Source organism: Trichomycterus rosablanca, chromosome 3 (genome assembly GCF_030014385.1).
Source record: "Trichomycterus rosablanca isolate fTriRos1 chromosome 3, fTriRos1.hap1, whole genome shotgun sequence".
NCBI classification, from domain to species: domain Eukaryota; kingdom Metazoa; phylum Chordata; class Actinopteri; order Siluriformes; family Trichomycteridae; genus Trichomycterus; species Trichomycterus rosablanca.
In genome coordinates, this window is record NC_085990.1 from 41,691,289 (window position 1) to 41,716,224 (window position 24,936).

Sequence of the window (24,936 nt, forward strand, 5' to 3'; positions counted from 1 at the left end):
CAGACACAGCAGCACTGCTGGAGTTTTTAAATACCGTGTCCACTCACTGTACACTCTACTAGACACTCCTACCAAGTTGGTCCACCTTGTAGATGTAAAGTCAGAGATGATCGCTCATGTATTGCTGCTGTCATCTTCTAGACCTTCATCAGTGGTCACAGGACGCTGTTGGCTGGATGTTTTTGGTTGGTAGACTATTCTTAGTCTAGCAGTGACAGTGAGGTGTTTTGTGTCTTTGTGTCTTGTGCTGTGTCTTATCTACTCATACCAGCACAACACACACTAACACACCATCACCATGTCAGTGTCACTGCAGTACTGAGAATGATCCACCACCCAAATAAAACCTGCTCTGTAGTGGCCCTGTTGGGACCATGACCATTGAATAACAGCATGAAAGGGGGCTAACAAAGCATAAAGATAAACAGATGGACTACAGTCAGTAACTGTAGAACTACAAAGTTCTGATCGGTGTTTTTCTCTTTGCATGTCTGTATTCTGAACATTTCCAATACAAGTTGTTGAGTTTTACAATAATAATACACTGCTGGCTTTATTTATTTATTCATTTATTTATTGTATGTTTTACCACCGCTTTTATTCTAGTCAGGATCACGGTGGGTTAAATTCACTGGGCAAAAGTTAGGAAACACCCCGGACAGGTCAATAGTCCATCTGGCTTCATTCAGACTACACCTAACCAGTTTATACAACATAATAAATACTTTTGTTGTCACATATAGTTTATTCTGGCATCTTCTATTTCTACTTAGGAGATTTCAGTATTTTGACAGTTGCGTAATTGTGGTTTTGATGCAGTTTTGATGAACCTGTCACAATATATTCAGAGTAGAGCACTGGCAGCAGCAGGTAATGTTGGTGTTGCAAAGTGCCAGGAACCCCAGGTTTAATATTACTTTCAGTTGTAGCCTGAGAGTTTGGAATGTTTTCACCATGTTTGTCTGGGTACATCTGTTTTCTTTCTTCCAAAACATGCGGCTAGGAGGATTCTCCAAATTGCCTCTAGGTGTATTTGTCTGGGATGTAGTCTGACTGCTATTCTGTCCTCTGTATTTCCTCACCTTGTGCTTGGTGTTTCCGGGATATGCTCTGGAGCCTCTGCAACCCTAACCAGGACGAAGCAGTTATAAGGATGAATGAGCAATAAGTATGTTTAAATGCTAAAAGCTAGAAATTAAATCATTATTTATTTATTTATTTTCTATTTTTCCCACTTTTTTCCCCCAATTCCCCCCCAATCTAGTCGTGTCCAATTACCCTGATTGCGTCTTCTTTACTGATTCAACCCTTCACTGCTGACTGAGGACGCCTCTCAACTGACATACCCTACAGCACATACAGTCAGTACAGACTGCATTTCACCTGCGCGAGTCAAGTTCATACACTGACGGGTCCTGTGTACGGAGGGCCACACCCCCATCAGCATTATTCCTCAGCCCTGTGCAGGCGCCATCAGTCAGCCAGCAGGTGCCGCAGTTGCACCAGTTATAAGGACCTATGATCCGACTTTTTACCCCTATGAACAACAGCCAATCGTTGTACATGCAGCCGCCCAGCCCAATCGGAAGGCAGAGCTGAGATTCGATACAATGTATTCGAAACCCCAACTCTGGTGTGCTAGCGTACTTTTTACCGCTGCGCCACCTGAGCGGCAAATTAAATCATTATTTGACGTTTGTGGGATGTAGCAATTTCACAGTCTTAGAGAAAAAAAAATGCTAGAGAAACTAGGCCAGTTCAAATCATTTTATTTTGTCCTGAAATTTCACATCTGCATTCATAACACAACTTCTAACTGTTGACCTTTGAATGGATGATGCTTCATGATTGGACACAGTGTATTATTACAGTCTACTACCTAAGATTTAGTGCAGTGTTACTTAGCCTGACTACAAACACAATGAAAGTTTAGCATTCATGAAATTGTTTAGTCATTTAGGACAGGGGTTTTCAACCAGGGGTTTTGCTAGCCATCGGTTCTATTTTCAGACAGAGCTGGATAACATTAGACGTGTGTGTGTGTGTGTGTGGTCAGCAAGACTAATCAAATTAGCTTTCTATGGGTGAAAAATGAATTGCTTTAGTTTTAGAAGTAAAAAATCTCATAATGTCACCCCCCCACAGGACTTAATTAAATAAAAGCTGTAATTTGTTTATGGTTGTTTTTTGTTATTATTTACAGGAAAAGACTTGAACAAGTAAAGCCACCAAACTCTCAAAAACTAAACTGTATAATAAATTACAAGGTTCTGATACATCTGTGGAATCTTTGCCAATTCTTCTCATGCAAAAGCTTCCAGCTCATTGATGTTTGATGTTTAATGGCTTCTGGGTGCAGATGCTTCCTTTAAATATTCCAGGACTGATTCCTTAATTAAGCTATGGTGGACTTGGAAGTGTGCCTGGATCATTGTCCAATTTTTTACCAAAGGTTTAATTTCACCACATAAATTATAACAAGTGACAATAAAGGTCATTCCTCCTTCATATTGTTAGTGAATCCATGATACCAGTCACACAGTCATGTGAAGAAAGAATTTTGTTGTACTGTGCACGTGTATATGTAAACTGATCAGCCATAACATTAAAACCACCTCCTTGTTTCTACACACACTGTCCATTTTATTAGCTCCAATTACCATATAAAAGCACTTTGTAGTTCTACAATTACTGACTGTAGTCCATCTGTTTCTCTACATACATTTTGTATGGTTTCACCCTGTTCTTCAGTGGTCAGGACCCCCACAGGACCACCACAGAGTAGGTATTATTTAGGTGGTGGATGATTCTCAGCACTGCAGTGACACTGACATGGTGGGGGTGTGTTAGTGTGTGTTGTTCTGGTACGAGTGGATCAGACACAGCAGCGCTGCTGGAGTTTTCAAATACCGTGTAAACTCACTGTCCACTCTATTAGACACTCCTACCTAGTTGGTCCACCTTGTAGATGTAAAGTCAGAGACGATCGCTCATCTATTGCTGCTGTTTCAGCTGGTCATCTTCTAGACCTTCATCAGTGGTCACAGGACGCTGCCCACAGGACACTGTTGGCTGTCTGTTTTTGGTTGGTGGACTATTCTCAGTCCAGCAGTGACAGTGAGGTGATTAAAAACTCCATCAGCATTGCTGTGTCTGATCCAGTCATACCAGCACAACACACACTAACACACCACCACCATGTCATTGTCACTGCAGTGCTGAGAATGATCCACCACCTAAATAATACCTGCTCTGTGGTGGTCCTGGGAGAGTCCTGACCATTAAAGAACAGCATGAAAGGGGGCTAACAAAGCATGCAGAGAAACAGATGGACTACAGTCAGTATTTGTAGAACTACAAAGTGCTTCTATATGGTAAGTGGAGCTGATAAAATGGACAGTGTGTGTAGAAACAAGGAGGTGGTTTTAATGTTATGGCTGATTAATGTATATATGACAAATAAAGGCATTCTTTTTTTATTCTTCTGGTCATAAGCCTTGCCTTTCTTGAATAAATATAACTTATTTTTCATGATTTGGTCATATGCATGAAAGACTTGGCCATACATTGAAAGACAATTTACAGTACGGCTTCATTTCCTTTTACACAACAGCCAGACTGAGCAAGCCTGTTACTACACACCCCAGGTTATCTGATTATTGAGTACATGTAGGTATAAAAATGAGACAGAACTTCACTTAGCCTGATCCAGTTGGAATCTCGAACATTTTTAGCTCAAGACAAACATTGATTTATAAAGTTAAATATTAATCATTCCCTATCATTTAGTAGACCAGACCAGTTACACATTACAGTACACACATGTGCTGGTGTGAAACTAGCTTAGTGTTTTACCACTGTGCAGGAGGGTCAAAGGTGACCTTACTGTCACAGTTTAGATTTAGTGGGTGTGTAAATTTAAAGCTGTTTGTCATTTATTTCATCCAGAGATATTGTCATAATTCTTGTGAGTCGACTTGAGGGGAAAATATGCATTTTGGTGTTAATAATGTAATGTTTCTAGTTGACGTTCCGTTTTTGTCAGTGATATTCAATGTGATTAAAGATTTTATATTTACATTTACATTTTTGGCATTTAGCAGACACTCATATCCAGAGTGACTTACATAAGTGCTTCCACAGTAAACATTTCCCTACTCTAATTTAAATAGGCAACAGTCTAAGGATACAAATTGTCTGAAACCCTGTTAGAACAAAGTACAGTGGTACCTCGGTATATGTCCTTAATACGTTCCAGATCCTTGGACCTATACCAAACAGGACGTATACCAAACGAATTTTTCCCATAAGAAATAAAGGGAAAATGATTAATTCGTTCCCATGAAAAAAATCCTATTGTTATTGGCATATTATACGTTGATGGGGTTAGTTCCGGTCCTAAAATCTGATTGGCTGAGCTGCGTTCAACGCCGTTGTAAAATCCCCGATATACGCGCACCTATGACCACCTCACATCATTCCATATTAATACGCCACTGAAAAGAAAAAGTACAAACTTGGTTAAACACTATTTTAAGTCATGTACTATGCATGGAAATGTCCAGATTAATATAAACAGTAATCCTAATCATTAAGCGGGTGTTTCGTCCAAGAAATAGTGTAATAGTTTGCGAATGTTATGTTCGCCCTCATGTTGCCTAGCAACACTCATTTTAAACCAATCAAGTTCTAGCACACGAGTCATATTCCAAACAAAGGTCGTATACCAAGCAAAATTTTTCGCGTCCAAACAGGACGTATACCAAGTTGGACTTATTCTAAAGCGGACTTATACCGAGGTACCACTGTAATAGGTGAAGGCCTTTTTTTAAATGATACTACAGAAAATAAGTAAGCACATATTAGGACTTAGTTAAAGTGCTAAGTAAAGAGGTGGGTCTTTAATCGTCTTTTAAAGATGGTGAGAGACTTAGATGTTCGAACGGACAGAGGGAGTTAGTTCCACCACTTAGGTGCTAGTACAGAGTAGTACAGAGAAAAGCCTTGATACCGTCTTCCTCGGGTTCTAGGTGGAGGATCGAGATGAGCGAGACTAGTGGCACGGAGGTTGCATGATACAGAGTGGGGTTTTATGAGTTCTCTAAGGTAGCTTGGGGCTTTTTAATGAAATTTTTTTCATCTTAAATTGACAGTTTTTCATTCCAAATTGACCTGCGCACTCTGGCAACCTCTGCCTGCCACATGATACTCTTGCTGGCCAAAGAGGACCATGAGTCAGCACATACCTCTGATGTGGTATTTATACAGTCTCAGCAGGTACCAAGGATGACCCTTCTCCCTTTGTGTTGTTCAGCCATTCATTTCACTGACTGACCAGACAGCAGGAGTCACTGTAGCAGCGACAAGGAGGCATGTCCATTCGGCTGCCTTTCCCTTAGATGCAACCAATTGTCTGTTGAGCTCCCGGCCAGACCGGTGGCACGGCCAAGAGTAGAATTGAGAATCTAGTGTTGGATCGCAGCACTAGTCAATGCTAACTTAACTGTAGGACACCTGAAAAGGATCACACTGGAAGAGGAAAGGGCCTTCTCCAAACTGTTGCCACGAAGTTAAGAGCATATAATTTGTGTAAAATAATGAATTAAAAGTAGTAGGTGTGGCTGAAATATCCGAATTTTATTAGGAGTGGTGTACATTCAATATACATATACACCGACCATGCATAACATTATGACCACTGCCAGGTGAAGTGAATAACACTGATTATTTCTTTATCACGGCACCTGTTAGTGGGTGGGATGTAATAGGCAGCAAGTAAACATTTTATCCTCAAGGTTGATGTGTTAGAAGCAGGAAAAATGGGCACGTGTAGGGATTTTAGCGAGTTTGACAAGGGCCAAATTGTGATGGATAGACTGGGTCAGAGCATCTCCAAAACTGCAGCTCTTGTGGGGTGTTCCCGGTCTGCAGTGGTCAGTATCTATCAAAAGTGGTCCAAGGAAGGAACCGGCGACAGGGTCATGGGCGGCCAAGGCTCATTGATGCACGTGGGGAGCGAAGGCTGGCCCGTGTGGACCGATCCAACAGATGAGCTACTGTAGCTCAGATTGCTGAAGAAGTTAATGCTGGTTCTGATAGAAAGGTGTCAGAATACACAGTGTGTCGCAGGTGCAGGGCTGTTTTGGCAGCAAAAGGGGGACCAACACAATATTAGGAAGGTGGTCATAATGTTATGCCTTATCGGTGTATATTATAATAGCAAACCATAAATTTGCTAAGCTTGATGCCTATATATTTTTCATTGTCTTCATTTTAAAAATTTTATTTTAAAGGCAGAAAATACTAAAATTATAAAACCTTCCTTGACTGGGTGTGTCTAAATTTGGTACTGGTAGTATAAAAAATGTGTGTTGACAAGTCTGGTGTGTTTGTTTGTTTATTAGGACTTTAATGTCATGTTTTACACTTTGGTTACATTCATGACAGTAACAGTAGTTACTCATTACACAAGGTTCATCAGTTCACATCGAACACAGTCATGGACAATTTAGTGTCTCTAATTCACCTCACTTGCATGTCTTTGGACTGTGGGAGGAAACCGGAGCACCGGGAGGAAACCGGAGCACCCGGAGGAAACCCACACGGACACAGGGAGAACATGCAAACTCCTCACAGAAAGGACCCGGACCGCCCCACCTGGGGATCAAACCCAGGACCTTCTTGCTGTGAGGTGACAGTACTACCCACTTAGCCACTGTGCCGCCCAAAGTCTGGTGTGAAATTGCTCTGGAACGTCTGGTGAAAAAACCAACATCCTAATATTATTTGGTGGTGTAGACTGTTCTGTAACTTTTTGGAACTTTGTGATGTAGCCTCCTAATTTCTCATGAGTAATTATAAGTTATTATTATTAGAGCTGGTGACTTCTATGTGCCCAGATAAATAGGACTAGCTCGATAGCACCCACTAGATTGAGTAAAAAAATATGGAAAGTCTAGAAAGTCAGAAATGCAACATTGGGTTCTAGGATCAATACACCTGTACAAATTTTTGGACTATTAAGGAGTACCAAAAACATGTCTTCCATGAATTAGAAACTGTTTGAACATATGATTATGCTTCATACCACGATTAGCCAACCAGCATACTAGCTACAACATTTTTTTTTTTTTTAATTATCTATTTTTCCCACTTTTTTTCCCCCCAACTTTTATCCCCATTCTAATCGTGTCCAATTACCCTGATTGTGTCCTCTATACTGATTCGACCCTTTGCCGCTGACTGAGGACGCCACTCAACTGACTTGCGCCCCCTCCGGCACGCAATCAGTACAGCCTGCATTTTTCACCTGCACGAGCTGAGTTCATACACCGAGAGACACTGCGCACGGAGGGTCACACCCCCCTCAATGTTATTCCTCAGCCCAGTAGGGGCCGCAGTTGTACCAGTTATGAGGACCTATGCTCCGACTCTACCTCTAAGCCCCTGAACAACAGCCAAACGTTGTTCATACCGCCGCCCAACCCAGTCGGAAAGGTAGAGCTGAGTTTCGATACAATGTATCTAGAAACCCAACTCTGGTGCGCTAGCGTACTTTACCGCTGCGCCACCTGAGCGGCTACAACTAGCTACAACATTGAAGCTTTGATGCAATTGAGTGTTCCAACAGGACACTGACCAAAATCACATATCAAAACAGGTTTTAAAACACTCTTCCCACAGTCCTAACCTTAACACTTTAAACACTCTGTGATTACATCTGTCATCACGTTCATCATTTCCTACACCTTTAAAAGGTGTGTACAGAGCCCTGCTGAGGTGTGCGGGCGTTCGATTATGTAAGCGCTGCGGGGTGGCGGTCGAGGGCCTGTGTGTCTCCTGTTCTCAGCTGAAATATAAGCCTGATACTGTAATGGACTGCTGATTAGACCGAAGCATTTCCACTGTCAGACCCGATTATAGCAGCTTCACTGACTCGCATTACCTTCTTGTGACTCTTTATTCACATTCATTTTGACTTCATAGTGCAGTCTTTCAAATATTCTTACCGTTTTAGAAATAAATTGTGCGTTCTCTGTGTAACAACGCTGCAAAAATGCTCAAGAAAACGGATGCTTATTTAATCAGAATCAGCGTGGATGAGTTTCTGCCAGCTAAGCTGAGTGATTTATCGATTGTGCGGTGCGCTTGTATTGAAGGATGTGGAGTTGTGAAATGAGATGCACTGATGTGAAAGTAATGACATTATTTAGACTGCGTGATTGTCTGCATGCGCATGAATATCTGAACATTGTCGATTTCCGTGCACACCGAGGAGTTTCAGAGATGAAGGTGCTGTTCTGTATTTTTCACTATGCTCCCCAGGGAGAGCAATACATTCCAGCACATTCTTTCAGTCCTCTGCTTGCTCTCACCTCCAATTCCTGCTTCATCCTTTTCCTCCCTCTCCATGCTACTCTCTCCACCCCTGCTCATCCCCCCCTTCTGCTTTTCCCCCCTCCCTTTCTTGCTCTTTGCGGGTGAGGCTGCTGTAACGGGCAGAAGATGCCCTCGTGTGTATCAGGGCAGAGGGCTGGTGGTCGAGGGCATTCGTGCATCTCTGAGAGCAGACAGAGCTGGGCCAACAATCTTCCGTTTCATTCCTGCTGCTGCTGCTGTCTGTTTCAGGGCTGCTCTTTATCCTCGGCCTCCGCCTCGTCGACGGGCAGCCGGACCCGCAGCTTCTCCCTACTCCCTCAACCCGCTCCATCCTCCTCCTCCACTGCCACCCAGAGACAGAACCTCCCGCATGGCCATGGGACCCCGAGCTCCATCATCACTATCACCCACCACAAATCACCAACGAGCGGGCACCGGGCCTGCGGTCACAATCCCGCCCGACTGCACCACGTCAAAGAGGTAGGGCCTATTAAACAATGACACATTTTCATATTTTGCTTATATGGTCTCAGCTTAATAAACATTCTGAAAATGCAGTAGAAAAGCTTTTACCTCGTAAGTTTTAGATCATAAGTTCAATTTAAGATAAACTTAGACATGCATTGCCTGGAGTCTTGAACACAAACTGGCCCTGCTTATTGGGTGAAATGAATGCCATTCCTCTATCCCCTATTGATCTGAGTAACACAAGCCAATGAGGACTGCCTGTGAGGTCATGTGTGTGCAAGGGTTAAGCAAGCAGCCTTCTTTAGTTGTATCGATTTGGCCAATAACGCTGCATGTGCTGTTGTTTAAAGAGAGGTGGTAACTGACTTTGTGTGTCTTAGAGGAATCATATAACATTTAAATTCACCACCCAAATAATACCTGCTCTATGGTGGTCCTGTAAGAGTCCTGACCATTGAATAACAGCATGAAAGGGGGCTAACAAAGCATGCAGAGAAACGGGTGGACTACAGTCAGTAATTAGAACTACAAAGTGATTCTATATGGTAGGTGGAGCTGATAAAATGGACAGTCAGTGTAGAAACAAGGAGGTGGTTTTAATGTCCCTGTGTATATTCTAATAGCAACCCATAGATATGCTAAGCTTTATGCCAATGTGTTTCAGTGTCTTCATTTTTTAATTTTTATTTTAAAGGCTGAAAAAACTAAAATTATAAAACCCGCTCTGAGTAGATGTGTCTAAATTTGTTACTGGTAGTGTAAAAAATGTGTGTTGACAAGTTTGGTGTGAAAGAGCTCTGGAACATCTGGAGAAAAAACCCCACATTCAAAGATTATTTGGTGGTGTAGACTGTTCTGTAACATTATTAAACTTTGTGATGTAGCCTCCTAATTTCTCATGAGTAATTATAAATTATTATAACTAGAGCTGGTGACTTCTATGTGCCCAGATAAATAGGACTAGCTCGATAGCACCCATTAGACTGAGTAAATAATATGGAAAGTCTAGAAAGTCAGAAATGCAACATTGAGTCCTAGGATCAATACACCTGTACAAATCATTGACTGTTGACTGCATGTGCTGTTGTTTAAACAGAGGTGGTAGCTGGCTCTGTGTGTCCTAGGGGAATCATATTATATTTACATTGCAGCGTTTAGCAGACTCTTTTATCTTTTATCTACTCTTATTCACCCATGCATTCTGCACAGGTGGTCTTCTCTATCTGCTAATCAGGGTCCTTACACAGCGTTTGAAGACCTCACTCACATAGTCCGGTCATGCCGCCCTAGTAGAAACGTGTCTGCTAGATGGTGCCCAGCCGTCCGGTGGCAATGCCGAGTTTCGAACCGAGGAGATCAGAATCTTGGCACTGGTGTGCTAGCGAAATATCCCGCTGCGCCACCTGGGTGCCCTGTTCATTGTTAATTTGAATTTAAGTAAATAAATTATAAAAAAAAAGCTAAACAAGTTGAGTTTACAGTGAACACAAAGTTAAAGGGTACAAACTTCTGTTTGGGTTTGGGCTCTGTGGGTATCACTGTCACCTCATAGCGAGAAGGTCCTGGGGTTGAGTCTCAGGTAAAGCGGTCCAGGTTGTTTCTGTGTCGAGTTTGCATGTTCTCCACTTGTCTGTGTGGGTTTCCTCCAGGAGCTACGGTTTCCTACCCTAGTACAAAGACATGCAAGTAAGGTGAATGTGAGATACAAAATTGCCTGTGACAGTATTTGACATTAAACTTGAACTGATGAATCTTGTGTAACCTGTAAATACCTGTCCTGTTATAAAAGTAACCAAATGTAAAACATGACGTTAAAATGCTAATAATTAAACCAAACAAATATTTAAGGCAAATAGTTGGACCACTTTAGCTTGAAATGTGAAACTATCAACAATAAATATAGAAGAAAAATAGCTTAGATAGATAAAATCACCCTGTAACAACATCACCATGACTTCTGTGCACTAAAGGCTTGTTCTCCCCAGAGGTCTTTCTAAACACGCTGTTCTGCCCAAGAGCTCAATTTTCAGGTCATCAAACCAGAAACTATTTGTCCCATGTTGTCCCTATTTGTGCCTTGTGACAGTTTGATCCACAGAAGGTTCACTGGATTTCATGACTTGGTTTCTGTCTTGATACCGCAGTGTAAATTGTGGTGCTTTATAGACCCAGGTGTGTGCTTTCAATTCAGATTGCAACAGATGGACTCCAGTTGTGCTCCAGACACAGCTCAAGGATAACCAGAGCAAACATGATGCACCTGATCACAATTCCAGTGCCACATCAAAGGGTCTAAATAGTTTTGTGAAAAATGTATTTAATTTCCTTTTTAATTGTCTAATTGCCATTTAACTTCAGTAGATTTTTGAAACACTTTAAGAACATGCGTTTACTTCAACATTATGGATGATTAAGTGTAGATTAATGATTTAAAATTGCTTTATTATCTATTAAACATAAAGTCCACATATTAAATTGCACAATAAGTCAAGGGATCTAAATACTTTTTTCCCCTCCTTTTCTCCAAATTTCCCCCCCAATTTTCTTCCCTAATCTAGTCGTATCCAATGACCCTGATTGCATTATGCTTCACCTCTACCGATACAACCCTCCACTGCTGACTGAGGAGCTTCACATCTGACACACGCCCCCTCCGACACGTGATCAGTACTGACTGCATCTTTTCACCTGCCAGAGGCGAGTTCATATGCAGATCAGCCTTGTGCAGGGAGAGCCACACCCTGATCAGCATTATTCCCCAACTCTGCGCAGGTGCCATCAATCAGCCAGCAGAGGTCGTAATTGCACCAGTTATGAGAAACCCTGGTCCGGCTTACCTCCAGGAGCTCCGGTTTCCTCCCACAGGGTGTTACCCACCCTGTGAACAACAGCCAATCGTTGTTCATGTGGCCACCCAGCCAGATGGCAGAGCTGAGATTAGATAAGATGTATTCGAAATCCCAGCTCTGGTGTGCTAGTGTGTTTTGCCGCTGCGCCACCTGAGCGGCCCCGGATCTAAATAATTTTTGAATTCTTTATTATCCAGTATGTTGATCACAAATGCTTGCTTAACAAATTCTCACAGACATGTTGTAACATCTTGGACAGCCTTCTTAAAGGATGTATTAACTACATAGTTTTAAAAAGGGAAGGAGCAGAAAATAAAATGCCCATGGTTGTAGTGTGATACACCCAACAATCTCATTTTCTGTACTTTTGGCCATATAGTGTACTATCATAAATGATCAATAGCTTTTTAAAATCAAAACAGAGCTGTTAATACAGAGACATTACTTAGTATATAGTGACCTGAAGATAAGTAACCTCAGGCTTGAAATCTGAGATACAAAATAAAGAACAGGCTCTTTTTTTAGATCAGGTGTTTAATTACTTGTGTTGTATGTGTTATTATACAACACAGGTGGCTGTGTTTCATTTCCTGCTTTAAATTCCTGCTAGTCCAGTTTTAAATGCACATTGTGTTCACCACGTCCCCTATGGAACACCTCAATATTGGCTACCTGAGAGCGATGCGTCAGCATCCAGCAGTGGCTGTTCAGCAGAAAGTCTGTCATCACATTGTGTTGATGTTTTTGCGGACATTTTTTCACTGTTAAGCGTTGCATTTATGAGGACTGAAGGGCGTAGTGATTATACTTTTATGCTTAAAACTCAGTCTACAGTGCATTTAGATTAATTAATTAATTAATAAAACTTGTATTGCGTTTATTTGCAGTGTCTAGTCATGATGGACTAAAGTGTATGTATATTTTTTTTAAAACAGTCATGTCTCATGTAACCCTTATTATGACCCACTTGCAAATATCGTAACGATTCTGTTGAAGTGTTGCGTGAACGCAGCACAAATCCACTTACTGTAACTAATATATTTATTTATATATATACTGTATATTTTTTTGTTTTTTTTTGTTTATGCATTTTCTTCCCTTTTTCTTCCTACTTTTTTTAGCATATCCAATTACCCAATTGCATTATGCTTCCTCTCTACTGATGCCGATTTCTGCCCTGATTGAGGAGAGCGAGACTGACATATGTCTCCTCCGACACGTGTGCAGTAGTCGACTGCATCTTTTCACCTGAACGAGGCGAGTTCATATGCGGGTCAGCTTTGTATATGGAGAGCCACACCCTGATCAACGCATTATCCCTCAACTCTGTGCAGGTGCCAACAATCAGCCAGCAGAGAGTCCCTATCTGGCTTCCACTCTGTATAAACAACAGAGTTGAGCTGAGTTTCAAACTGACGAAATGTCAGCTCATGTTTTACCGCTACACCACCTAATCGCCTACTGTATCTAATATTTGTTACTAAAACACACAAATGCTTATTAAAACAAAGCTAATTTTTATCAGTTCACAAAATTATAAACATTTGGTTCCATAAATAGTATTTTTAATGAATAACATATTATGTTTGTTTGTTTATTAGGATTTTAATGTCATGTTTTACACTTTGGTTACATTCATGACAGGAACGGAAGTTACTCGTTATACAAGATTCATCAGTTCACAAGTTTAATGTCAAACACAGTCATGGACAATTTTGTATTTCCAATTCACCTTGCATGTTTTTGGACTGTGGGAGTAAACCGGAGCTCCAGGAGGAAACCCACACAGACACAGGGAGAACATGCAAACTCCACACAGAAAGGACCCGGGCCGCCCCATTTGGGGATCAAACCCAGGACCTTCTTGCTGTGAGGCGACAGTGCTACCCACTGAGCCACCCAAATAACATATTAAAGTAACAACATATAAACCATATTAACAATTAAACCTTGTAATTGCGCTTGGGTGGCATAGGGATAATTTACACCTACTACCACTGTGATTCAGGGTTTGAAACCCCAGTGGTGCTATTGGCCAGTCTGGTGTCTACATAAAGACATGATTGGCTATGTGTGGTTGGGCTAAGGATGTGTTACTGTATTATGCCCAGGGATTGCAGGCTGCTTATAATTGTTGGTTGTCTATTAAAATTATTTGCAATCGTAATTAAAAAATATTGTTTTTGTATGACTGTATTTTGACTTGTTTGTGATTTTCAATTAAATGTTCAAAATTAAATTTTCAAACAAAATGCTAAATATCTGAGTAATATGGTTAGTTTGTATCTAATAATCAAACATTATTTTAGGAACTTTTAAATATCTAGACTTTGAATGATCAAATAAAGCGGCAGCTTTGCTGTTAAATAATGCAGCATGTTATGTAATTATATCTGGAGATGTAATTGCATTAGGTTAGATCTTGTGAAAATATAAATATAACTGCTTTTCATTCATTGACAGTAAATATTAATGAGCCAGAACATTTACTGACTTGGTGCCATTTGTTCTGCGCTAAACTGTCCTAATGTGTTAACGATTAAATAGCAATAAATAAAACTAGTAAGTGATTTTGGAGCAGCATAGTGGTGTTTCACACTCCAGTGTTACAGCTCCAGTCCTTTCTGTGTGGAATTGAGCCTTTTTGTGTTTGCATTTGGATTAGGTTTCATCTGCCTTAACCTAAAAAGTAGATTAGCAGTTGTAAATTATTGTAATGTGGGTGTGTGAATGAATGAATGTGTGATAGCTTCCTGTCCAGTGTGTTTTCCTGCCTTAAATCAAGTGCTAACTCAGTTAATGATAAATGTATCAATTAATAATGAATGATCATTGGATAAAATCATTAATAACTACTCTTTTTCTGCTTTATACTGTTGAGTGATTTTTAAATAAACAAGTTGAAAAAACTGACAGACCACAGAAACCACAACAGTGCATCTTTTACTTGTAATTAATGTTCATTATTTTTTATTTATTTATCCATGTTCTCCCATTTTTTCTTAATTTAGCAATCCCTGATTGCAGTCGAGGTGGGTATATTGCTGTTCACGCCTCCTCCGACCCGCACGCAGCCCTTAGTGAAACCCTTTATCACCTATGCACTCTGCACAGGCGCCTTTTTATCTGCTAATCAGGGTCCTTAAACAGCATTTGAAGACCCCATCCACATAGTCCGGTCACGCCGCCCTAGCAGAAACGTGTCTGCTGCAGGCACTGCCAATTATGCCCGCTAGATGGCACCCAGCCGACCGGTGGCAATGCCAAGTTCAGAATCTCGGTGCTGGTGTGCTATAATAACCAAAATGTAGATATTTATATGGTGAAGACTACCTTAAATAAGTAAATTGAACAATACACATGCATGGACAGTCTAATGTAGAGCAAAGTGAAATAGTTATAAGTATATTGAACCCAAATTCATTCTTTAAATGAAAACTATACATTAGCTAACCTTAAATAACCACATAAATACAACAACCCCTAAATATGGTGAGAAGTGTTTCCAGAAAGCTGAAAGTGGTTACAGCAGCAAAGAAGGACTAACATATTAATGTGAAATGTTTTGGAATTTAATGTTCTCCTTCATCTCCCAATCCAGTCATGTCCAATTCCTGAATGTTACTCTACTGCCACATGCACTACCCCTGTTCCAGCCAAGTAGTGCTCTAGACCATCACACATTCCCCCTTCAACATGCACCCAGTCACCAGCACTTCTTATCACTTGCCAATGTTGGGCTCCCACACTGAGAGAGCCACACTATTCTCCATGTGACTTTACGCTAAACACTCCTCACTTACATCAGTTCTGGAGATCTCGCAAATCTCAGCAGCCGACCTTCCTTTCATCTCACACCTCCAACTGTGTTTGGGTGAATGTTTGGCCGGGTTGGTGGCTTTGCTGTGATTTGAACACATGAGCATGAAATATAAAGAGTTTACAATCAGCATTGTGTAGTACAGTGGCTTGGTGGGTAGCACTGTCAGAAGAAAGTCCTGGGTTTGATTCCCAGGTGGAGCATACAGGTCCTTTCTGTGTGAAGTGCATGTTCTCCCACATATCTGCATGGGTTTCCTCTGTAAGCTCTGATTTCCTCCCACAGTCCAAAGACATGCAGACGGGTCAACTGGTGCTATTAAAATTGCCTTGAGTGTGTGTGTGTGCTCTGTGATGGCCTGGTGACCTGTCCAGGGTGTTTCCTATCTCTCGCCCAGTGAATTGGACCCACTGCGACCCTGAATAGAATAAAGTGGTGGTAAAACAGACAGTGAATGAATGTCGAATCAATGTTTTGTTTAGAATTATGCAGCCATGTAAAAAAAAGTGTATTATTGTGTAATTAATTATTAAAAGCTCAATAAGTTCACATTGACACCACAGCTTTTCTAAAAGAGACCAATAAAAGCTTTCAGAGCCTCCTCAATGAGTGAAATCTGCAGCTGCTTTCATCTTAGTTCTTAGTTTCTGTATGTAAAATAGATGGTGACTGGAGGTTCGACTTTGTACGCTTTGCTGATCAGTGTGGTTTAGCTGCACCAAATGCAATCGTAATGTGCACCATAACATAGAATCCTATTACCATTCCATTCATTCTAAATCTAAACATCTATTGTTTGGCATTATTAAAAGAACCATCACAATCAGTTCACCATATTAACACAGATGTATAAGACACCTCTTGAGCTTTCTGAAGTTTGTAGGACCAAATTATTTTCATACATTGGGAATTTGTTGGCAGTTGGCCTCACTCTGGCAGCTTGTTCTAGTCTCCTGCTGTGGCATTTCAACTGATTACAAACCATGTTGCTACATTTTTATTCAATCTTTTGTTGTCAAAGAGGATGACATTGTACAAAATCTAATGCACGGCCGCTCAGGTGGCACCGCGGTAAAGCACACGCTGTTCACCAGAGCTGAGATCTCAAATACATCGTATCGAATCTTGGCTCTGCCTTGCCGGCTGAGGCTGAGTGGCTACATGAACGATGATTGGCCTGTTGTTCCTGATAAGGGGCGGGACTAAGCCGGATGGGGACTCTCTCTCAGACTAGTGCGATTACGACCTTTGCTGGCTGGTTGGTGGCGCCTGCACGGAGATGGGAAAGGAGTGCGGTAGAGGGTGTGGCTCTCCGTACACAGCGCTGTACCGCACTGCACTCGTCAAGTGTAGGTGATAAGATGTTCGATTGCTGTGCACGTGTCGGAGGGGGCGTGGAGCAGCCTCGTCCTCCCCAATTAGGAGCAGGGACCAGCATTAGTAAGAGGATGATTGACAGGTAGAAATTGGATGTGCTAAAGTGGGAGAAAAAGGGGTACAAAAAAAAAAACTAATGCACTGCAATGTCTTGTGAGGCCAAACACGATCATTACAGAGTATACATATCTAGAGAAAAATTTAAGCAATGCAGGCATGGAAGTAGGTGGGAGTAAAGTCTGCCTAATGAGAGAACAAACTCTCTTTTAAATGTGTAAGCAAGTTCACACATTTTGAAGGCTGTGTCCCAATGTACCACACTATGATCTTAAGAGTTCCAAATTTGTTTGCTACCAATGCATAAGATTATTTTTTTTTGCATTGCTTCCCAATTTTTCCCACAATCTAGTCGTATCCAATTACCCAATTGCATTACGCTTCCTCTCTACTGATGTTGACCTCCACTCTGACTGAGGAGAGTCGTGACAAATACACACACCCTCCAACACGTGTGCAGTAGCTGACTGCATCTTTTCACCTGCAGTTCATATGGGGCTCATACTCAGGCACAAAGAGCCATGCGCTGATTTCCATTATCCCCTGTCTCTGTGCAAGCACCATGAATCAGCCAGCAGTGGTCGTATTTGCATCAGTTATGAGGAATTCCCTCTGGCACCCTCTCTATGAACGAGCCAATCATTGTTCATTTGGGTGCTCGGCCTGCCAGTGGCAGAGCTGAGATTCTGACTCACGAATTCGAGATGTTTGATTGTTTGAGATGCAGAAAGAACATTGCACAGTTCAAATCTCATATTGTTGAGTTTAAATCTCAGAGGTCCTACCAGCCTGGCTGGGCACTCAACAGGCACATTTGGCCATGTCTGAGGCCAGGAGGGTTGAACAAGGTTTCTCCTCATTGCTGCTGCAAACCTTTATGATTGGTAGAGAATTCACAGCGGGGCATTGTACGGCTTATGGTTCTCTGTGAGTAAAGAGAGGTGGGTACAGGTGCTAGTCTGCTGTTCTTCTTGGCCAGCGTAGGGGTGGTGCAAGCGGCAGAGGAACTATAATGTGGAATTGGAGATGAGGAGGGCTGCGCACGTGTCGGAAGAGGCGTGTACAGCGACGTGCTCTCCTCGGATGCAATCGGGTATCCCTCAGCAGCAGAAGACAAAATTGAGTGCGCTAATTCGGGAGGAAAATGGGGAGAAAATGCATTAAAAAATAAAGTCGGATTAAATTGCTTGTTTAAATAATTAATTGTTGCATTTGTAAAAAGACCAATACTCATAAGTACATTTCAGCTTAGTGCTGTGCTCGCAGGACACTTGTGCATTAAAACATGTAAGAAACTTCAATCTAATGGCAGAACATATTCATTATAAAATACTTAGAGACGAGGTAAAAATCATTCATCTTTATTCTTCATTTTTAAATAAGTCTTACAAAGTCAGTGTTCGGAAGATATATTAAATACCTCTCTGATAGAAATGTAATTAAAAGCAGCTTGCACTTAAACATTTCTGAACATTACTGAACGGGCCCAGTCCATCTCCTTAGCATGGACAGCACTTAGCATAACATTAATCTTTTATAGAGCAAAGCTGGAAGATTAATGAAGATATATAAATGTATGAGGTTACAGTTAAGGTTTTGTGCAATGTGTGACAGAAAACTGGAAAAGGTCTGTGTTGTCATGTTGAAACTAAGCTTTGTATTTAAATGATTTCAATTATGATGTAGGTAGTGTTTTACACAAACATAAATCATTATTCCTGTTTAATGTAAATACTCTACAAGATGTTTAGCTGTTTAAAGCTCACAGGTTTGGCCCCCAGGTGGCGCAGCAGGATATTCCGCTAGTGCACCAGTGCAGAGATTCTGAACTTCTCGGTTTGAAACTCGGCGTTGCCACCGGTCGGCTGGGCGCCATCTAGCGAGCATAATTGGCAGTGCCTGCAGCAGACACGTTTCTGCTAGGGCGGGATGACCGGACTATGTGGGTGGGGTCTTTAAACGCTGTGTAAGGACCCTGACTGGCAGATAGAGAGGTGCTTGTGCAGAATGCATAGGTGGAAAAGGGTTCCGCTAAGGGCTGCGCGTGGGTTGGATGAGGCGTGAGCAGCTATATACCCACCTTGACTGCAATCGGGGATCCCCCAGCAGCAGAAGACAAATTGGCTATGCTAAATTGGGAGAAAATGCATAAATAAAATAGAAAAAAAAAAAGCTCACAGGTTTAAGCGATGTTTGTTTTTGCAATATGTAACTGTATTGGAGCACTGAAATGTCACATTATACATTTTTATATTCAAAGTATGAATAGCGGTTATTGTCAAAGCAGTGACAGCGCCACATTCTGGCGAAATAGCTCTACTTATGAACTATTTTATTAGTTGTTGTTATTGTTTAGGGCTAAACGCTGAATGGAAAGTAACAAGATTATCTGACCATAAGGGCATATGTCTGTTAAAGAGTAGCTGTTTTTTTTTCATTAAAATGCAATAACATACAGTAGTTGCATTATTGATGCATTTGTCAAATATTTAAACCCCTATTGCCATGGCTTGCCATGATGCCACCGATCACAAGAAATTACTTTGCGCCCCCCTCCCCCCAACAGAACAAAACCTTTCACCCAGTGCAGGTGTCTGTTTGCCCCATGCTGCCATCTTACCACAAGTGTTTCTTTTTTAAAACCAAAATATGGTCACTAGGGGTGGGTTTATAAAATCGATCTTTATTTGAATGATCCGATATCGATTCATATAAACGCGAGATCGATCTTGAACATGAACCCCTTTTCACGGTGTACACGGAAATGTTATCCCCTTTAATCTCGTGTGACCAGCCACTGTTTTTTCGCGCAACGAGATCTGACCTGCACATCAGTTCAGCATGGCAGAAGCTCAAGTAATGCCTAGTCCACACTACACGATTCTTGCACTGATTTTTGCTCGGCGACGGGTTGGCGCTAGATTTACCGGTTCGGGAGGAACTCGATGTTCGCTCGGCGATCAAAACTCTGCTCTCAATCAATGTGTGAAACAGCGAGGGGAAACACAGGGGAGAGGTTGTAAACAGGTGTGGCAGGGGCGTAATATAGTTTCTATCAGAATACATCAGCACACACACAAGTTTTACAGTATTTCTGACCTGATCGTTCTCTACAAGACTAAATATTTATAAACCTCCAACTCACTATAGAACAATCCCTGCTGCTCGTGTTGCCAAATCCACTCAGATTCATTTATTTTTTCTCCTTGATTTTACGCTGCACATCAGCGCACAAACTTTGATCTCTCGCTACTTGTTGATGTGTATTTTAGACGTGGTATCATTAAACCTTTCATCACTTCTCACGTTTGTTTTCATGACAAAACGTAGTTTGGGAGACCAGAGAAGCTCGCCTGCGATTCCAGTTGGTTATAGATAGTGTAGTGTAAAACTCCCCATCGCCTATGAGTCGTGTAGTGTGAACTGTACAGCGACCCGGCAAATCAGAAAGTCGTGTAGTGTGAACTTGGCATAAGCTGTGCAACAGCCAGGTGTATGTTTACATTACATGTACACTGTTGTAGTGTGTCAGACATATAAAATAATAATAATAAGAATTAATGTTACTGTTTTCTGTTTTGGATTAATTATTTATGTAAACACAAATATTTTTAATAATGAGTGTTCTTTGTACAATTATCACATTCGTTCTCTGAACATCTTTACATAGTTAAACAAAACCTGTTAATGTAACTCAAATATGCCTAATTGTGTTGAATCAAAATGTAATTGAATCGAATCGGAAATCGAATCGAATCGGGACCTTGTGAATCGGAATCGACCCTAACGGTCACCTACTTAATATATGTTTTATTTATTGATTATGAATGTTTGTGTTATAATGTTATAAAGCATCAGTGTCACTAGTACTGTGTAAAATGTGTATATAAATGAACATTTAAATAATGTGTACAGTATATTAAAGTTATGTCCAGACATCCACTTTTAGCCATAGTTTGTAATTGGTTCTAATGCAGTGGAGGCCGGGAGAAAATGGTTTTAGGTTTTAGGGAGAAAATGGTCTGACCTCTGTTTGTACTGTAAATGATGTGTAGTTTGCTGGTTCTGACTCTGATCTTGAATCAGGAGGTGGTTTCGTACAGCCACTACTATACACTCAGCCTTTCAAAGAACAAAGCAGAAAGGGAAAAAAACAGATGAAATAGTGAACTAAGATCAAGGAAAATGGAGGAGCAGCAAAAGGTCGTTGTTCTCCTTCTCCATCTACATTTTTCCCTTTTATGTGCCCATAAACCTGGTAAAGGCAGAAAAAATGGAAGCAGACCTTTTCAGTACGGCTGGCGCACATTTCCGAATCCATCAGGAGAGAGGGGAGGGTGTATTCACATAGAATCAGCATGAGCTACACTAGAAACAGATTATGCATTCCATTGGTACGGTCGTCACTTTTGCTGAGAGCTCCAGGAAAAAGAAATCTGAGAGGCAGGGAGAAATATGAAGTAGATTAATTTTTAATGTGGGACAAGTTATGAAAATTGTGTCACACCAGGCACAGCAAAATATTGCCTCTGCTCTGTTTAAAGAAAATATGAGTTGTCTACCTGTCTAAATTATTCAGGGAAAATAACTAAAAATTGACTTTTTAAATGGTTAACTCATTTTAGATGGCTAATTGTAATTACATAGATTGATGGTCGGGTCTGTTTAAAACAGTACTTATGAAGGAAACATAAGAACTCAGTTTATGTTCTCACTAACATACGCTCTTAATATACAGATATGAAACAACATTTAAACAGAAGCATTTGCTCACAAATTATGCCTTCAGGCAAAATGAGATGAGATATTTTTAATATTGTTTAATTATATTAAAAAGCCTGTATTGGAAATTGTTTGATTATATGTGAAAGTGGCAAGGCTTGTTTTATTCCATATCAATAAAACCACCTCCTTGTTTCTACACACATTGTCCATTTTATCAGCTCCACTTACCATATAGAAGCACTTTGTACAGTAGTTCTACAATTACTGACTATAGTCCATCTGTTTCTCTGCATGCTTTGTTAGCCCCCTTTTATACTGTTCTTCAATGGTCAGGACTCACCTAGGACCACTACAGAGCAGGTATTATTTGGGTGGTGGATCATTCTCAGCACTGACATTGTGGTGGTGTGTTAGTGTGTGTTGTGCTGGTATGAGAATAGTTCACCAACCAAAAATAACCAGCCAACAGTGCCCTGTGGGAAGCGTTCAGTGACCACTGATGAAGGTCTAGAAGATGACCAACTCAAACAGCAGCAATAGATGAGCGATCGTCTCTGACTTTACATCTACAAGGTGGCCCAACTAGGTAGGAGTGTCTAATAGAGTGGACAGTAAGTGGACACGGCATTTAAAAACTCCAGCAGCGCTTCTGTGTCTGATCCACTCATACCAGCACAACACACACTAACACACCACCACCATGTCATTGTCACTGCAGTGCTGAGAATGATCCACCACCTTAATAATACCTGCTCTGTGGTGGTCCTGTGGGAGTCCTAACCATTGAAGAACAGGGTGAAGTAAACTAAAACAGTATGTAGAGAAACAGATGGACTACAGTCAGTAATTACAAAGTAACTACAAAGTGCTTCTATATGGTAAGTGGAGCTGATAAAATAGACAGTGAGTGTAGAAACAAGGAGGTGGTTTTAATGTTATGGCTGAACAGTGTATTTTTATAAGTTATAATGTAAATGAATGTTAAGATAGTTTAAATGGACTATTATGCTAGCCCCACCACTGAGATCCGGGTTGAATGTCAATGGTGCTATCAACTGGCCAGGTGTCTGCACAGACATAACAGCTAAAAGAGGAAATGAAAACAGCAGCATAAAATTACATTAACATTTTCAGCATTTAGCAGATGCTTTTATTCGTTACAGTGCGTTACAGTAATGTTACAGTATACTGTCTCAGCAATTGAGGGTTCAGGGCCTTGCTCAAGAACCCAACAGTCGCATCCTGGCAGTGGTGAGGCTTGAACCAGCGACCTTTTTGATTACTAGTCTAGTACCTTAACCGCTAGGCTATAACTGCAACTTTAAGGGGCATTGAAACACTTTAAAGAAAACAGAATTAAATGGTAAGCCTTTTTCTGAAACATTCATTTTAAAGACTTTGATAAATCAACAACAAATTAAGCCAGCTATTAGGTAATATATTAGAAGCTGCATCCACCTTTTAATGCTTTTAAAAGATGTGTGATTAAATTATTACAAGTGTAACATTGGTGAGCACCAGCCCTCAGTGACCACAAATTCCTATTAGCATTTAACCTATGCTAAGACCATTTTAAACACTTATTTAACTCACCATGTATACAGTAAACAAATGATCACTGCAAAAATAAAAAAGAGATTCAAATATTGCTTAAAACAGTTTGTCACGGTTACACCTGACCATGTAAAGGCCCTTAGCTGTAATAGTGGGTGTTCAGAAAATCTTCCTTTGCCACTAAATTAAACCCTGATATTGTTAAAGTACATTTTTCACTGCAACTATACTGCAGTAACAGAAACAGATGCATGATAAGCATGATAAGGTGATGGTGAAAAGCAGAGAGTATTTGTGTACATAAGGGAAAGTGATAATGAAAGATAAAAGGGAGATGTGTGTTGAAATATGAGCTCCCTCTTTTTTGAGCAGCCCACAGTCGTGACTTATTTCTTCACTGTCTAACTAGTTTGTATTAGAGAGTCGCCATATCTACAGCACATGCTAGATACGGACATCATCTGTAATGTAGTGGCTGCTTAATGTTGTTCAGCAGCTGATCCATGTTAGAAGTCATGTCCCTTTACACTGCCTGTTTTGGCTGGCAGATGTGGTACAGAGGTGCAGTAGTGTGTGATCGGTCCCCTTGGCTGGCAGATGGGGCACAGTGTGTGTGTGATCTGTCAATCCCTCTTGACTGACAATCACCTGGGTGTGATGAGCGTTGATTCGCTCCAGGTGGAGGTTCTTCTATATATCATGGTTTATCCCTTTTATTTTTACTAGCTTCTTTGTTTGCACACTTGTGTTTCTTCATTGCCGTAATGCTGGATTGCTCAGAGTCAGACCGTTGAGGTTTTCTTTTAATCTTGCAGCATTTTGGACCCTGCGATGGAACCACACTGGTACAGTGGACCAACCCAGTAGCAGTATGACATATTTTTTCTAGAGCGGAAGCACCACTTCATGTGTGGAAGGTGCCAGATTGTAGGATAGGAGTTCCGCTCATGCATAGCCAACCCTGCAGGTTCTAAGAGTTCCCTGTCTGTTCTATTTTCAAGGGTCCTCATCCAGTCCCTACTTCTGCACTTTTCCTGTTCTATCCACTTCTCCGTTATGGGCTTTGTATGTTTTCGCGTCTTTTATTTGTTACTTTGTTTCTATTTACTTGGCCTCTTATTTCCAATGATTTTCTTTTTTTGTTAGTGACTTTTAGCCACAGTATTGATCTACCTTGATTAAACATTTGCACTTGGGTTCTATTTCCGTTCTTGCAGGTAAGTGTGGATTTTACTCACACTTCAATGGCGAGTCGCAACCAGCGAGTCGCAACCAGTGTGACAGACTCTAAAATAGATGACAAGTGCATCATGTAGCTCCTGCCGAAATCACACCACCCACTCCTCTGTTTGGCTTTCCATTGTGCAGTGTATGATGCAGAGTGATTTATTTCCTCAGTGTTCGAGACAGTGACTCATATGTAACTGAGCAGCGCTGATCTGAGCCTGTATTACTGTGAGAAGATGAGGATTTGGATTGGGAGATTTGGATTCTATGTGTTTAGTCTCTTCAGAATTATTCTACAATGACAACAATGTCCAGTTGTGAGAAATAATGGCAAGTGAAATATTATTATAACTACAGTTTGGTAGGTTTCACCTCACTTATACTGCGACCACTTCATCCAGCAGTGCACAGCAATGATTTGCATTGTAGCTGAATGTTGTGTTGAATTGTGTTATTATTAGGCCCTAAGGCAATTTTCAC

The 24,936-nt window shown here is 41.0% G+C and overlaps 1 protein-coding gene across 3 annotated transcripts in view; it reads left to right on the forward strand.

Moving 5' to 3' along the window:
* The window catches only part of osbpl10b (oxysterol binding protein-like 10b), a 103,863-nt gene that overhangs the window by 18,301 nt on the left and 60,626 nt on the right, over positions 1 to 24,936 (forward strand). For all 3 annotated transcript variants that reach the window (XM_062991332.1, XM_062991333.1, XM_062991334.1), the window contains exon 4: positions 8,629 to 8,859. In XM_062991332.1, coding sequence (XP_062847402.1) covers positions 8,629 to 8,859 — 231 coding nt within the window. The remainder of the gene's footprint in view (positions 1 to 8,628; positions 8,860 to 24,936) is intronic.